This window comes from Oryx dammah, unplaced genomic scaffold, assembly GCF_014754425.2.
Source record: "Oryx dammah isolate SB20612 unplaced genomic scaffold, SCBI_Odam_1.1 HiC_scaffold_11077, whole genome shotgun sequence".
NCBI lineage: Eukaryota > Metazoa > Chordata > Mammalia > Artiodactyla > Bovidae > Oryx > Oryx dammah.
This window is the reverse complement of record NW_024080471.1, coordinates 6,451,249-6,467,164: the sequence shown is the minus strand read 5'-3', so window position 1 is coordinate 6,467,164 and position 15,916 is coordinate 6,451,249. Positions and strand designations below refer to the sequence as shown.

Below are 15,916 nucleotides of genomic sequence, written 5' to 3'. Positions count from 1 at the left end.
TATCTGTGCCTGGATATTTATTCATTATTCATAGTAGCCAAAAAGTGGAAACAATCCAAATGTCCATCAACTGATAAATAAACAAGATGAGGTATAGCCATACAGTGGAATACTACTCGGCAATGGGATGAAGTACTGATACACGATAGCATGGATGGACCTTCAAAACATTATGCTAAGCAAAAGAAATCAGTCACAAATGGGCACATACTGTATGATTTTATTTACATGAAGTGTCCATAATAGGCAAATTCATAGAGACAGAATGGATTAGTGGTTTCAGCAGGAGAGAGTAGGAAACAGGGAATGACTGTTCATGGGTAGGGGTTTCTTTCTGGGGTAGTAAAATGTATTACAACTAGATAGTGATGACTGTTGTGCAATTCTGTAATATACTAAAACTCACTGAATTGTGTACTTTAGAACGAGTGAATTCTATGGTAGGGCAATTATGTCTGAATAAAGCTGTTATTAAAAATCATCATGATAGTAATGATATTAAATTAAAATAATAATTCAAGTCCATATTGACATAAACATACAATAAATAAAGGAAAAGCTCTTTATGCAGTAAAATGTCAACTAATGTAGAAGAAATGGAATCAGAAAAATCACAAATGGACAATCATCATATAAATAATTAATTCAGGCAAGAATCATGAGTGGATGTAAATCCATGATGGTAGAAACACGATAAAAAACCGGATGTTTTCACAGTTTCAAGAAATATTTCCCCAGTTTACAATGAAGAAATACGGCCCATACAAGCCTAATCATGTAATCGTGATGATGTAATTTGCCTCCCAATAGGACACTGAGAAGGACACAACATCCCTTCTATGGGGGTACTGTCCAAAGTGCATGACCTGAACGCAATCATCAGAAAAGGCCAGAAAAACCCAAATAAGAGGTAGTCTCAAAATAACTAGTGTATTTTAAGGAAAGAAGGAAGGGAAAAAGGAAAGGAGGAAGGGAAAGGGTTTGTTAAAGAGACAACAAAAGAGAAAGGAACACTGAAGGAGTATTCCAGATTAAAGAAGACTAAAGAGATATGACATCCAAATGCAAGGTATGATTCTGGGTCAGAAACTTAGTTGTTGTTGCTATTTCTGTAAAAGCACATTATTAAGTCAGCTGGTGATCTGTGATTAAAGTCTACAGACATTAATATTATATAAATATTAATTTCCTGATTTTGTTAATTACACTGTGGTTAACAATCTCATTGTTTTTTTTTAATAATCTCGTTCTTAAAGAAATGTACACTGAAGTATTTAAGGATAAAAGATCATGTTGGTAACATATCTAAATGGTTCAAAATATAATAATATTAATATACACATATAGATGGAAGAAGAGCAAACTTGATCAACATTTAACATTTGGGGAAATATGGATAAAAAGGAAATGGGAATTGTTTGTACTATTCTTGCAACTTTTCTGTAGGTCTGAAATTATTTCAAACTGAAAAGTTAAAACATTTTATTCTTAAAGGAAAACGTAAATAATTAAAAAAAAAATTTTCCCTTTAGAAAGGACATTGGTTCAGATGTTTTTTTCCTGTTTGTAAGGTAAAAACTAGACTAACTGATTTTAGGTAATAGAACAAAAAAAGTAAAATGAAAATACAAAGTGAAAGTGAAGTCACTCAGTCGTGTCCGACTCTTAGCAACCCCATGGACTGCAGCCTACCAGGCTCCTCCGTCCATGGGATTTTCCAGGCAAGAGTACTGGAGTGCGGTGCCATTGCCTTCTCCGAAAATACAGCTTATAACTAATTACTGTCAAAAGTGAAAGTGAAGTCGCTCAGTCGTGTCCAACTCTTTGCGACCCCTATGGACTGTAGCCTGCCAGGCTCCTCTGTCCATGGGATTTTCCCGGCAAGAAACTGTCAAAGAGGAATATAATTAATAATGCTAGATGTCAAAAAATAAAGTCTGAAATGTAGAATTCTCCTACTAATAAGTACAGCCCTTTTTCCTCCCAATGTAACGAGACCAAGTGAAGATCTAATTCCAAGCTTTGAATTTTCCAACTTTTTGCACTCTAATTCCCACTTTAAATTTGAAATTTAAGGTCCAGTAGTATTTTCTTTGCCCACGAAACAAGATGCAGATTCAATAAAGCATGAAGTAACAGCTAACTGTAGATCTTGCCCTAGAATAGGCCTCCATTTTAGAATCAGACTCTAGTTCTACATCCAGTCACCAACATCACTGGATACATGAGTGTACTTGGTGGCAAGTACAGACTAAATCTTCCATAACCTGGTTAAAAAGAAGAAAGTTGAGGGTATATGAATCTGATGCCAAGTCCAAATGCTTTGATATAAGCCTAAAATGTAAGTTCCTTCTTATCTAAAAGCCCAAGAGAAAGCATTTCTTTTTTTGATTTTCAAAAAATTTATTTTACCTCTGGACAAGGCTCCACATGACAGTCTTTTATTGAACAATGGCCATCTTCCGCCCAGAAAGGACACGGTCGCTTCAGGTTAACCTTGAGAGAAAGAATGAATGAGCATTAGTCAACATGCGTCACAGTCTTACAGTGCTAAGGATCACTGTGCTGGGCACCAGGGACCTGGTGGTGAAAAGAAAGCATCGTGTCCTGTGGCATTTGTACAGCTCAGAAGCTAAAACCACTCAAGTTTTTCAGACATCCAAGGTCTAATATAAATTTTTAAAAATAAATGCTATTAGTCCTCTGACACTTCAAAAAGGAATGAAGTCCAAGCACACTGCTCATCTGAAGAACCTGGAAAGCACTACAGGACCGCTCTATAATGTCTCCCATCTCCTTACCATCACCCACTGACCAGGTTCTCCCAGGCACCCACTCCCTTAACAGACGTGCACTGAGCACCCATTCTGCACCAGGCACTGTGTAGGCTCCAGGGGCAGAAAAAGCACACCCTCCCTGCAGCTTACAGTCTCCTGGGGGAACCAGGAATCATCTATTTGAGTGTTTACTTAATTACAAATTCTGGCGAGTGCTACAAAGGAAAATCCAGAGTTCTGTGATGGAAAATATCAGGGCTGGTGGCTGGAGACATCTGAGGAGGTGGTGTTTTAGCTGGTGGAAATGTGTGTATGGAAAGGTACCAGGACTGGGACGGTTCTGGGAATTGAGAAGCTGACTTAGCTTCACTGACTTTTAGAGGGGAAGGCGGGGAGTGGCAGGGAATGAGGGAGAGATAGGCAACACAGTGCAGGACATTTCAGCAGGGACAAACTCTGGTTTTCATATTCTACACCTAACAGGAAGGCATTAATTCAATAGGACCTCCACATGGATTGCCCAAGCCAAAAATCAAAGCTTTAGTCTTACTTCCTCCCTTTCCTTTATCCCCTGCAAACAATTCATTGTTCACTTCTCACCATCTCTTCTGTCACCGCCTACTCCTGCCCCGACTACTGCCAGTCTTCCTGCATCTACTGCTCGCTAGTCTCTAACACAGGAGCTACAGTGAGCTCTTTAAAACACAATTCAGAGCACACCAAGCCCTGCTCAAAACCGTCCCACAGATTCCCCTCACCTTAAACCCACAGGCCCTCCATCGCCTGGCCTCCTCCCACCTCTCTGACCTGCCTCCTCCCACAGACCTCCAGGCACAGTGGCCTTCTGGCTGGGAACACACCAAGCTCCTTCCTGTCTCAGGGCCTTTTTCGGCGGCTCCTCCAGATCTTTTACGGCTCAACCCCCTCACCTCCTTCAGTTTAGTTCAGTCGCTCAGTCGTGTCCGACCCTGGTTCTCTCAAAGATCACCTCAGCAGAGACCTTTCTGACCAGACTCTCTAAAGTAGTGCCAGTATGCACCCTACATGCTGTATCATTATAGCATTTATCACTACCTGAATATTATCTACTTATTGTCTGAACCCCTCACTGTAAGGATGGGGAATTTTTTAGCCTGGTTCATTATTTTACCCCAGTATCTACAACACATAATAGACACCTCAATAAAATAAATGTGAGGTGAGGTAAGCCATACCCAAATTTACAGAGGAAGAGGCAAAAACAGGTAGAAACTGGCAACACAAAGAGAAAGTAGTCAACTCTGCCTATGGGATGTCAGGAGGGCCTCCAAGGTAACAGGTAAAATGGCTATGACTAGAAGTTTCCTAGAGAAAGAGATTTCTAAGCAGAGGCATCAGGATGTCTGAAGGCAAAGAAGCTTACAATCACCTGGCACCCTTGGAAACTGCAGGTGCCCCTGAGCTGCTGGCTTGTAAATCTAGCTCCTCCCTGACACCTCCACAGGACAGGCACAGACATCTCAAAGGTACTAAGACACCCCAAACTATGCTCTGCCCTGAAGTAATTCTTCCCATCTCAGTAAATACCAACTCCATTATTCTAGTTCTTCAGGCCAAAATCCTGGATCACCCTAACTCTTCTCTCACCCCACACAGATACCTCTGAAAATCAGGTTAGTTCAAAACACAAGTCCAATTCAAAGGCTGAGAGCCCCTCCCCTGGGCTGATTCCCTGGGTCCCTGACCCTTGCTCACTGGCCTCCTCCTGCTGCTCCTCAGATACATGAAGCACACCATGGTCCCTGAGCCTTGACTCCTCTTGTTCCTAGATAGCCACAAGGCTTGCTTTCTCATTCCCTTGAGGGTTCCTCCAGCAGCACCTTCTCAGTTTGCTGTTTTAAGTTGCTACCTTTTAGGCTAATCTGTTACAGAGTGATAGATAATTAATACAAAATGCAAGGAGTAGGCTGTGCACACACTGGAACAGGCTGCTCAGGTTACCCTTCAGGAAGAAAGGGCCTCTACCCCAGCCCTGGAAACGTTGCAGGCAGCCAACCTTGGCTAATGAGAGCCACTGTGCCCAGTGTCACTATATCCAATGACTGGTGTAAGGAAATAAAGGGCTAGACATCCCCCTGAAGTGGGGAGAGCTCTGGCTGTACTATCTTAAGAACTCCCCACTAGGGGCTTTCCTGGTGACTCAGTGGTAAAGGATCCACCTGCTAATGCAGGAGACACAGGTTCGATCCCTGGTCTAGGAAGATCCCACATGCCTCAGAGCAACTAAGCCGGTGCGCCACAACTATTAAGCCTGAGTGCTACAGCTTGGGAACTGAAACTACTGAGTCCACAAGCCACAACTCCTGAAGCCCAAGCTCCAGAAAAGAGCAACAAGAGAAGCCACCACAAGGAGAAACCTGAGCACTGCAACTGGAGAGTAGCCCCCATTCACTGCAACTAGAGAAAAGCCCTCACAGCAATGAAGACCCAACACAGCCAAAATCAAATAAATAAATTCAAAAAATTAAGAACTCCCCCCAAAGTGTCACCTGAGGTCACAGCTTTATTTCCCCCTTTGCCCAGTCCTGACGTCTCCCTTCCTTTTCCTTCTCTACATTGTTGGTTCCAAGAGCTGCCCGTAATTAACCTCTTGGACACTAAACACAGTCTCAGAGTCAGCTTCCCAGGAACTTAACCTGTGACAACTTGTCCAGCTCTAGAAAAATAAATTACTGCTATTCTGGGGGGATCACATTAAATTTATATATTAACTCTGGGGCTTCCCAGGTGGCTCAGTGGTAAAAAATCTGCCTGCCAATGCAAGAGACACAGGATTGATCCCTGGGTCAGGAAAATCCCCTGGAGAAGGAAATGGCAATCCACCCCAGTATTGTTACCTGGAGAATTTCAGATACAGAGAAGCCTGGTGGGCTACAGTTCATGGGGTTGCGAAAAGTCAGACACAATTTAAGGACTGAACCACAACTTGGGGGAGAGGTAACATCTTTATGCTACAAAAGACATCTGCCCATTTGTTTGAGCCTACTTTTGTGTCTTGAAGAAGTGTTTTGAAGCTTTCTTCTTTTAGAAATAATAACTGTATTTTTTGATAGATTTATTCCTGTATATTTTATCTTTTTTGCTAATGTAAATGGGGATTTCGTCTCCATTATATCTTCTAACATTGTTTGTATTTAAGAAGATATTGATTTTTCAATATTAAATTTACAACCTGCTATCTTAATGTACTTTTTATTATTTGTGTGCAATTTATTATTTAGAGTTTTCTAGACAGAGGAGCCTGGTGGGCTGCAGTCCATGGGGTCGCAAAAAGTCAGACATGACTGAGTGACTTCACTCTCACTTTTCACTTTCATGCATTGGAGAAGGAAACGGCACCCCACTTCAGTGTTCTTGCCTGGAGAATCCCAGGGATGGGGGAGCCTGGCAGGCTGCCGTCTGTGGGGTCTCACAGAGTCAGACACGACTGAAGCGACTTAGCAGCAGCAGGTCTACTTTTCTAGGTCTACTTTTGTCATTAACACAGAGAAATAGCTTTATTTATTCTTTTAAGAATTTTATGCCTCTAGTTGCTTTTTCTTGTTCAACTCTACTGGCCAATAGGGTCCAACATTAAATGACATAATAGGTGCTATTTCAATATCTATTGGGTTCGGGCATGGCAACCCACTCCAGTATTCTTGCCTGGAGAATCCCATGGACAGAGGAGCCTGATGGGCAACAGTCCATGGGGTCACAAACAGCTGGATATGACTGAGTGACTAAGCACAACACACACACACATACTATTTCATCTAAGGGTCCAGTATTAAAGGAAACAAGAGGTATCCTCTCAGCACGGTTCCTGATTTAAGGGAGAATTCTTTTAGTGTTTTCCCACAAGTAAGATGTTGGCAATGCTGATTTATGATTGAAATTATCATGGTAAAGAATTATGAAAAGTGAAAGTCAGTTGCACAGTCGCGTCCAACTCTTTGCAATCCCATGGACTATAGCCTTCCAGGCTCCTCTGTCCACAGAATCCTCCAGGCAAGAGTACTGGAGTGGGTTGCCATTTCCTTCTCCAGGAAGAATTATGGATATTTCCTTATCATCATTTTAAAAAATCAGAATCTGTACTGAATCTTGTTGAAGACCTAAAAGTTTCATCCTTACATTCCTGGAATAAAATCCGCTTGGTCATGATACATTTTTTTTTGGTAACACACTCAAAACTTAGGCATGAAATCATCTTTGATTTCACTGTTACTGTCACACCTTACATTCAATCCATCAAAAAAGTCTGCTGTGTTACCTTTTACATATGACACCAAATGGATCATTTTTCACCTCTTCCATCTCTACCATCTTATTCTACACCCACATCACCTTTTATTTGAATCACTGCAACAGGTTTCTCCATTTCCTGTCTCCCACCCTTATTGTCTCTTTTGCACAAATTCCTCCAATAGCTTATCGCATTTTATGTGACAATATAGCCTTCCAGCTTTTTAAAGTCATTGTTTAATTCTCAAATTTTGACTTAAATGCTTAGATGAAAGCAGTTTTATTTTACTTTTATTTTTTGGCCACACTGTGCAGCATGTGGGATCTTAGTTCCTGATGAGGGATTAAACCCATGCCCTTGGCAGTGACAGCACAGAATCCCAACTACTGCACCACCAAGGGAATTTCCTAACTTTTTTCTTTTTAAATCAGGCCCCTGACTTTAGGAGAAATGCTTTCAATTTTTCACCATTGAGGATAATGTTTGCTGTGGGTTTGTCATATATAGCTTTTATTATGCTGAGGTATGTTCCTTCTATTCCTGCTTTCTGGAGAGTTTTTATCATAAATGGATGTTGAATTTGTCAAAGGCTTTCTCTGCATCTATTGAGATAATCATATGGCTTTTATTTTTCAATTTGTTAATGTGGTATATTACATTGATTGATTTGCAGATATTGAAGAATCCTTGCATCCCTGGGATAAAGCCCACTTGGTCATGGTGTATGATCTTTTTAATATGTTGTTGGATTCTGTTTGCTAGAATTTTGTTAAGGATTTTTGCATCTATGTTCATCAGTGATATTGGCCTGTAGTTTTCTTTTTTTGTAGCATCTTTGTCAGGTTTTGGTATTAGGGTGATGGTGGCCTCATAGAATGAGTTTGGAAGTTTACCTTCCTCTGCAATTTTCGGGAAGACTTTGAGTAGGATAGGTGTTAGTTCTTCTCTAAATTTTTGGTAGAATTCAGCTGTGAAGCTGTCTGGTCCTGGGCTTTTGTTTGTTGGAAGATTTCTGATTACAGTTTCAATTTACATACTTGTGATGGGTCTTTTAAGATTTTCTATTTCTTCCTGGTTCAGTTTTGGAAAGTTGTACTTTTCTAAGAATTTGTCCATTTCTTCCAAGTTGTCTATTTTATTTGCATATAGTTGCTGATAATAGTCTCTTATGATCCTTTGTGTTTCTGTGTTGTCTGTTGTGATCTCTCCATTTTCATTTCTAATTTTCTTGATTTGATTTTTCTCCCGTTGTTTCTTGATGAGTATGGCTAATGGTTTATCAATTTTATTTATCTTCTCAAAGAACCAGCTTTTGGCTTTGTTGATTTTTGCTATGGTCTCTTTTGTTTCTTTTGCATTTATTTCTGCCCTAATTTTTAAGATTTCTTTCCTTCTACTAACCCTGGGGTTCATAATTTCTTCCTTTTCAGGTTGCTTTAGGTGTAGAGTTAGGTTATTTATTTCACTGTTTTCTTGTTTCTTCAGGTAAGCCTGTATTGCTATGAACCTTCCTCTTAGTACTGCTTTTACAGTGTCCCACTAGAGCTAATCAATGAATAGAGTAAAGTTGCAGGATATAAAATTAACACACAGAAATCCCTTGCATTCCTATGCACGAACAATGAGAAAACAGAAAGAGAAATTAAGGAAACAATTCCATTCACCTTTGCAACAAAAAGAATAAAATACTTAGGAACATATCTACCTAAAGAAACAAAAGACCTATATATAGAAAACTATAAAACACTGGTGAAAGAAATCAAAGAGGACACAAATAGATGGAGAAACATACCGTGTTCATGGATCGGAAGAATCAATATAGTGAAAATGAATATACTACCCAAAGCAGTCTATAGATTCAATGCAATCCCTATCAAGCTACCAATGGTATTTTTCAGAGAACTAGAACAAATAATTTCACAATTTGTATGGAAATACAAAAAAACCTCAAATAGCCAAAGCAATCTTGAGAAAGAAGAATGGAACTGGAGGAATCAACCTGCCTGAATTCAGTCTCTACTACAAAGCCACAGTCATCAAGACAGTATGGTACTGGCACAAAGACAGAAATATACATCAATGGAACAAAACAGAAAGCCCAGAGATAAATCCACACACCTATGGACACCTTATCTTTGACAAAGGAGGCAAGAATATACAATGGAGAAAAGACAATCTCTTTAACAAGTGGTGCTGGGAAAACTGGTCAACCACTTGTAAAAGAATGAAACTAGAACACTTTCTGTTGGCTTCCCTGGTGGCTCAGAGGGTAAAGCATCTGCCTGCAGTGCGGGAGACCTGGGTTCAATCCCTGCGTCAGGAAGATCCCCTGGAGAAGGAAATGGCAACCCACTCCAGTACTCTTGCCTGGAAAATTCCATGGACAGAGGAGCCTGGTAGGATATGGGGTACCGAAGAGTCAGACACGACTGAGCGACTTCACTTTCACTTTCAGAACACTTTCTAACACCATATAGGAAAATAAACTCAAAATGGATTAATGATCTAAACGTAAGACCAGAAACTATACAACTCCTAGATGAAAACAGAAGCAAAACACTCTCTGACATAAATCACAGCAGGATCCTCTATGACCCACCTCCCAGAATATTGGAAATAAAAGCAAAAATAAACAAATGGGACCTAATTAAAATTAAAAGCTTCTGCACAACAAAGGAAACTATAAGCAAGGTGAAAAGACAGCCTTCAGAATGGGAGAAAATAATAGCAAACGAAGCAACGGACAAAGAATTAATCTCAGAAATATATAAGCAGCTCAATTCCAGAAAAATAAAAGACCCAATCAAAAAGGGGCCAAAGAACTAAACAGACATTTCTCCAAACAAAACATACAGATGGCTAACAAACACATGAAAATATGCTCAACATCACTCATTATTCAGTTCAGTTCAGTTCAGTCATGTCTGACTCTTTGCGACCCCATGAATCGCAGCACGCCAGGCCTCCCTGTCCATCACCAACTCCCGGAGTTCACTCAGACTCGCATCCATAGAGTCCGTGATGCCATCCAGCCATCTCATCCTCTGTCATCCCCTTCTCATCCTGCCCCCAATCCCTCCCAGCATCAGAGTCTTTTCCAATGAGTCAACTCTTCGCATGAGGTGGCCAAAGTACTGGAGTTTCAGCTTGAGCATCATTCCTTCCAAAGAAATCCCAGGGCTGATCTCCTTCAGAATGGACTGGTTGGATCTCCTTGCAGTCCAATGGACTCTCAAGAGTCTTCTCCAACACCACAGTTCAAAAGCATCAATTCTTTGGCACTCAGCTCATGACCACAGGAAAAACCATAGCCTTGACTAGATGGACCTTAGTCGGCAAAGTAATGTCTCTGCTTTTCAATATGCTATCTAGGTTGGTCATAACTTTTCTTCCAAGGAGTAAGTGCCTTTTAATTTCATGGCTGCAGTCACCATCTGCAGTGATTTTGGAGCCCCCCCAAAATAAAGTCTGACACTGTTTCCACTGTTTCCCCATCTATTTGCCATGAAGTGATGGGACCAGATGCCATGATCTTCATTTTCTGAATGTTGAGCTTTAAGCCAACTTTTTCACTCTCCACTTTCACTTTCATCAAGAGGCTTTTTAGCTCCTCTTCACTTTTTGCCATAAGAGTGGTGTCATCTGCATATCTGAGGTGATTGATATTTCTCCTGGCAATCTTGATTTCAGCTTGTGTTTCTTCCAGTCCAGCATTTCTCATGAGGTACTCTGCATATAATTTAAATAAGCAGGGTGACAATATACAGCCTTGACCTACTCCTTTTCCTATTTGAAACCAGTCTGTTGTTCCATGTCCAGTTCTAACTGTTGCTTTCTGACCTGCAAACAGATTTCTCAAGAGGCAGGTCAGGTGGTCTGGTATTCCCATCTCTTTCAGAATTTTCCAGAACTCATTATTAGAGAAATGCAAATCAAAACCACAATAAGGTACCATTTCACGCCAGTCAGAATGGCTGCTATCCAAAAGTCTATAAGCAATAAGTGCTGGAGAGGGTATGGAGAAAAGGGAACCCTCTTACACTGTTGGTGGGAATGCAAACTAGTACAGCCACTATGGAGAACAGTGTGGAGATTCCTTAAAAAATTGCAAATAGAACTGCCATATGACCCAGCAATCCACTGCTGGGCATACACACTGAGGAAACCAGAATCAAAAGAGACACGTGTACCCCAGTGTTGATCGCAGCACTGTTTATAATAGCCAGGACATGGAAGTAACCTAGATGTCCATCAGCCGATGGATGGATAAGAAAGCTACGGTACATAAACACAATGGAATATTACTCAGCCATTAAAAAGAACACATTTGAATCAGTTCTAATGAGGTGGATGAAACTGGAGCCTATTATATAGAGTGAAGTAAGCCAGAAAGAAAAACACCAATACAGTATACTAACGCATATACATGAAATTTAGAAAGAAGGTAACGATAACCTTGTATGCGAGACAGCAGAAGAGACACAGATGTATTGAACAGTCTTTTGGACCGTGTGGGAGAGGGTGAGGGCGGGATGATATGGGAGAATGGCATTGAAACATGTGAAATATCGTATGTGAAACGAATTGCCAGTCTAGGTTTGATGCATGATACAGGGTGCTTGGGGCTGGTGCCCTGGGATGACCCAGAGGGATGGGATGGGGAGGGAGGTGGGAGGGGTGTTCAGGATGGGGAACACCTGTACACTCATGGTGGATTCAAATCAATGTATTGCAAAACCAATACAATATTGTAAAGTAAAATTAATTAATTAATTAATTTAAATAAATAAATAAATCATGCCCCTAGCTACCTCTCCAATTCTCCCTCTCATTCACTTTCCTCCAGCTATACTGGTCTTCAAACACCCTATGCCTTTATTATTTTTTTTTTCACCCTATGCCTTTATACCTGTATTTCTACTTCCCTTCCCAAAATGTTCTTTCTCCAGATCTTGTCATGGTTTACTCTTTCACCTTAGGTAGGTCTTTGCTCAAATGGTGCAGCCAAAAATGCCTTCCTTTCCTGACCATCTTCTGTAAAACAGGGCTATCTACCTTCCCCACCCCTATTATTTCTCTTATTTTGCTTTATTTTTCTCCATAACATTGACATTATCACAAGAAATTATATTTTATTTTTTACTTGTTCAACGTTTGTCTCTCTAATCATAATAAAAGTTTCATAAGTTTTGAGGTTTTGTTTTATTCACTATTGTATCCACAGCACCTAGAATACACTCTGCTACAAATTAATTTGATAAATATTTGGTAAATAAAGGAATGGAATGGATAGTAGAAGACAGAAAATATAAATACCAGTTACAGCAGCCAACTGATCAGCTGTCAAAGGTTAGGCTCCTACTTCTACTTGTATTTCCTTGCTAGATGAAACAAAACTATGTATGTGTGTTTAAAATTAACCTCTTCTCTTAGCTTTCCTGTTTTTTTTTTTAATTCGTACATTGACAGAATTTGGAGTAGATAGCACCCAAACATATTAGACTTGAAACTAATTGATTAACTAGATCATTACATTACTCTCCTCTGGGAGAGGGTATGAATACATTGTGGTTATATTTAGAGTAATTTCAATATGTTGGTTGGAACATTTTTTAAATCACACGCATAAGGATGAACTGTATGTTGGCTAGCCAAGCACACTGTTATTTCTGCCTACTTGACTTTCATCTTCTTCCTTCTGTAACATCCCCTAATTTTCCTTTGAGAAACAATTTGCAAATATGCAAATACAAATAGAACTATTAACCAAATTGTCTTTTGGTCACGGAGTAGGGCTACGTAACCCTACCAAGACCAATTTAGACCTTTCCTCCCAGAAATCTGACTCTTGTATAATATAAAAATATGGGGAACTGGTTAATTTAATTCAAAATTTTGGTATCACAAAGAGAATGGCCATTAATCCCTGCTATAATTTCTGTCTCATCTGAAATATGCTTCTTTAGCTTATCGTTCAATTTTGTGAGCTGCCTCACATTTCTTAATAAAACTTCTGTTTTGTTTGTAAACCAACAAAAGTACCCTACCTTAGGATACGTAAACCATTGTATCTTTTTTGGAAAATGTGGATGATGTTGACTTAACAGGATTTCAGTGTAACAAACAATTAAATGAGATATCCATCCATATATTTGAATATTTTAGTGCTTATTATTGACCAGATGGGTGAGGATACAGAAACAGAAACAACAATTCCAAAAAGGGAGGAGTGGAAGAATGAGGCCATGACATTTTGAATGGAAGTGTGATCTGGACATTCTGTGAAGGGATGATCTTTGATAGAAGGAACACTTCCTTCACTGAACATATGAAATAGACTGAACCATATGAAATAGGCAATAGTCAAGCTTTCCAACTTCTAAAAGCAACAATTTCATATGGGTAAGCCTAGTAATAGAAAGGAAGCAAGAGAAAGTAGTTACAAATGCAGACAGATATAAATTTAGGACTAGGAACTAGAAGAAGGTATTCTAACCTGTGTTGTTTGTATGAAAAATGTCTAAAATATTAGAAGAGTTTGCTTAGACAGATTTCTTTTTGAAATAAGTTTATGGGATCTGAATCTCTAAAGGGTTTTGTATTGAGGAGATATATCCACTTTTTTGTATACTCTTGGTGCTGATGGGAAAAGGGGATGGGTTCCCAAATCTTTAGGTCTCTACTTTGGTATCTTTCTGTACAACTTAAAACTTCACAAATAGTATATTCTTTAACCCTCAAAGCTATTTAAAAGACTAAGATAACCTATACAGAAAAAGGATAAAAAAAATCATGCTCAATTTTAAAAATAAACTAATAATGAAAATCAAAGAAATTATAAACCCAACTGAATACTGAGAGCAAGATTAGAGGCAAAATAGTATAACAGCGGCTTTTAAACTATTGTTCCTTTGAATCTGTGTTATTGCTACTGCCTTTAAACTACCACTGGCTATTCTGTGAAGGTCTAGAGTGGGCTCTCAGACTTAAGAACTAATGCTGCAGTCTCACCGCAGTGCTGTTCTGCTCATGTCCTCAGGCTGTTCTATCACTCCTCCAGCGAGCTACTCAACAAATACATCTGTTGGGACTTTGCACCTCTAACACTGATAGCACACAGCACTGCCAACCACACAACTTAAAGCCTGAGTAAGTGTGTCTAGATGACAAAACCTAAGTCACAAGGGAGGCTGACAAAATAAGTCCCAGGTATTTTCGCAACATCTATAGAGGAATGAGTCTTTGCGCCTGAAAACCCAAACTGACCAATGAGAAATTCTCCAAACACAGGAAGGTAGTTCAGATTCGTAATGTTCAAAAAGACTAACAGGCTTTCACTACAAGAGTTAATACAGTCCAGTGATAAAGGATATACACAGAATGCTGAGAAGAAAGAAAAGGATTTTCCAAAGAGTTATAAAAGTCACATCTATAGACAGCTATAGAAAAATCTTCAGTGCCAATGGAATCAAGTCATACCACACCTTGTAATAACGAAAATAGTCTCGTTCTTGCAGCTTCTTTATTTTGGGGAAGATTTTGAAGGTGTTGAAGTTATCGATGCTATCAATGTCACACAAGCAGTCATCCAAGACTCCGGTGACCTAGGGAAAAAAACAAATATATAATAGAAAAGATGTAAATTAATGTTTCAACCTTAGCAAATCTGTACTATTATGTAATAAGATAAATTATGCCTTCAACTTAGCCAGTATTTGCTGGTTAAGATACATAACATTTTAAGCTGTCACTTTTTACAATGGTCAGTTAAATAAAAAACAACAGAAGGATTATATATACCCATTCAGAAAAAATAAACATTCTTGTTAGTGGTCAAAAAGAAAGGTATTGAATACTCTCACCCTTGTGTAACATGTACAGAATCCAAACAGTCACTGGAATACTAAGGCAACTACTTCCAAGATTAACCTAGAAATCACAGGCTGTAATAATACTGCTGCAGTAACTGTACCTTTCTTTTAGACTCTCATTTATGGAACCCTTTCATAACAGACATGATGCTAAGAGCACTACATATGTTAACACATTTACCCTTTAAATACCTTATGAAATGGCACTATTCTCACTTTACATAAAAGGAAATTAAAGCTTAGCAAGGTTAAAATAATTTTTTTCAAAGTAGACATAAGACTTAGCCCCAAGTCTATTGTATTTTAAATTAAATGATCTTATTGACTACTCAAAGTAATCAAAGGAGAGAAATTGATATTTACAAAGTGAATTCAGAGTTGAAAAATTCCACAAAACATTCTTTGACTAAATTTAAAAATGGTACTCATTAACATGCACAACTTGGATGAATCTTTATGGAATTATGCTAAGTAAAAAAAAAGTCAAACCCAAAAGATGAGATACTACAAGATTTCATTTATATAACATTTTTGAAATGACAAAAGTTTAGAAATGGAAACCAGACTACTGGTTGCCAGCACTTAGCGACTGGAGTAGGGGATGGGAGTTGGAGTAGGGAAGCAAGGAGGTAGGTGTGGATATAAAGGGGCAGAAAGGATCCTTGCAGTGACGACATTTTTCAGTATCCTGACTACAGTGGTGGACACACAAACTCATACCATGTGATATAAATGTATAGAACTAATCCACAGATACACAAATGAAACAAGTGAAATGAACATACATGATTACATGAATGTCAGTGCTCTATTTATATTACACTATATGTTTACAAAATGTGTGTATGTGCTCAGTCATGTCTGACTTTTTGTGACCCCATGGATTATAGCCCACCAGGCTCCTCTGGTGATTTCCTCTTCGGATTTCCTAGGCAAGAATACTGGAGTAGGGTGCCATTTTCTACTCCAGGGGATCTTCCTGACCCAGGGATCAAACCCAC

General features: G+C 39.2%; 1 protein-coding gene across 1 annotated transcript in view; it reads right to left on the bottom strand.

The window, feature by feature from the left end:
• The window catches only part of LOC120860487 (ERO1-like protein beta), a 68,896-nt gene that overhangs the window by 40,485 nt on the left and 12,495 nt on the right, over positions 1–15,916 (bottom strand). The window contains exons 2-3 of the mRNA XM_040236306.1: positions 14,529–14,648; positions 2,413–2,496 (exon numbers count right to left, since the gene is read on the bottom strand). Coding sequence (XP_040092240.1) covers positions 2,413–2,496; positions 14,529–14,648 — 204 coding nt within the window. The remainder of the gene's footprint in view (positions 1–2,412; positions 2,497–14,528; positions 14,649–15,916) is intronic.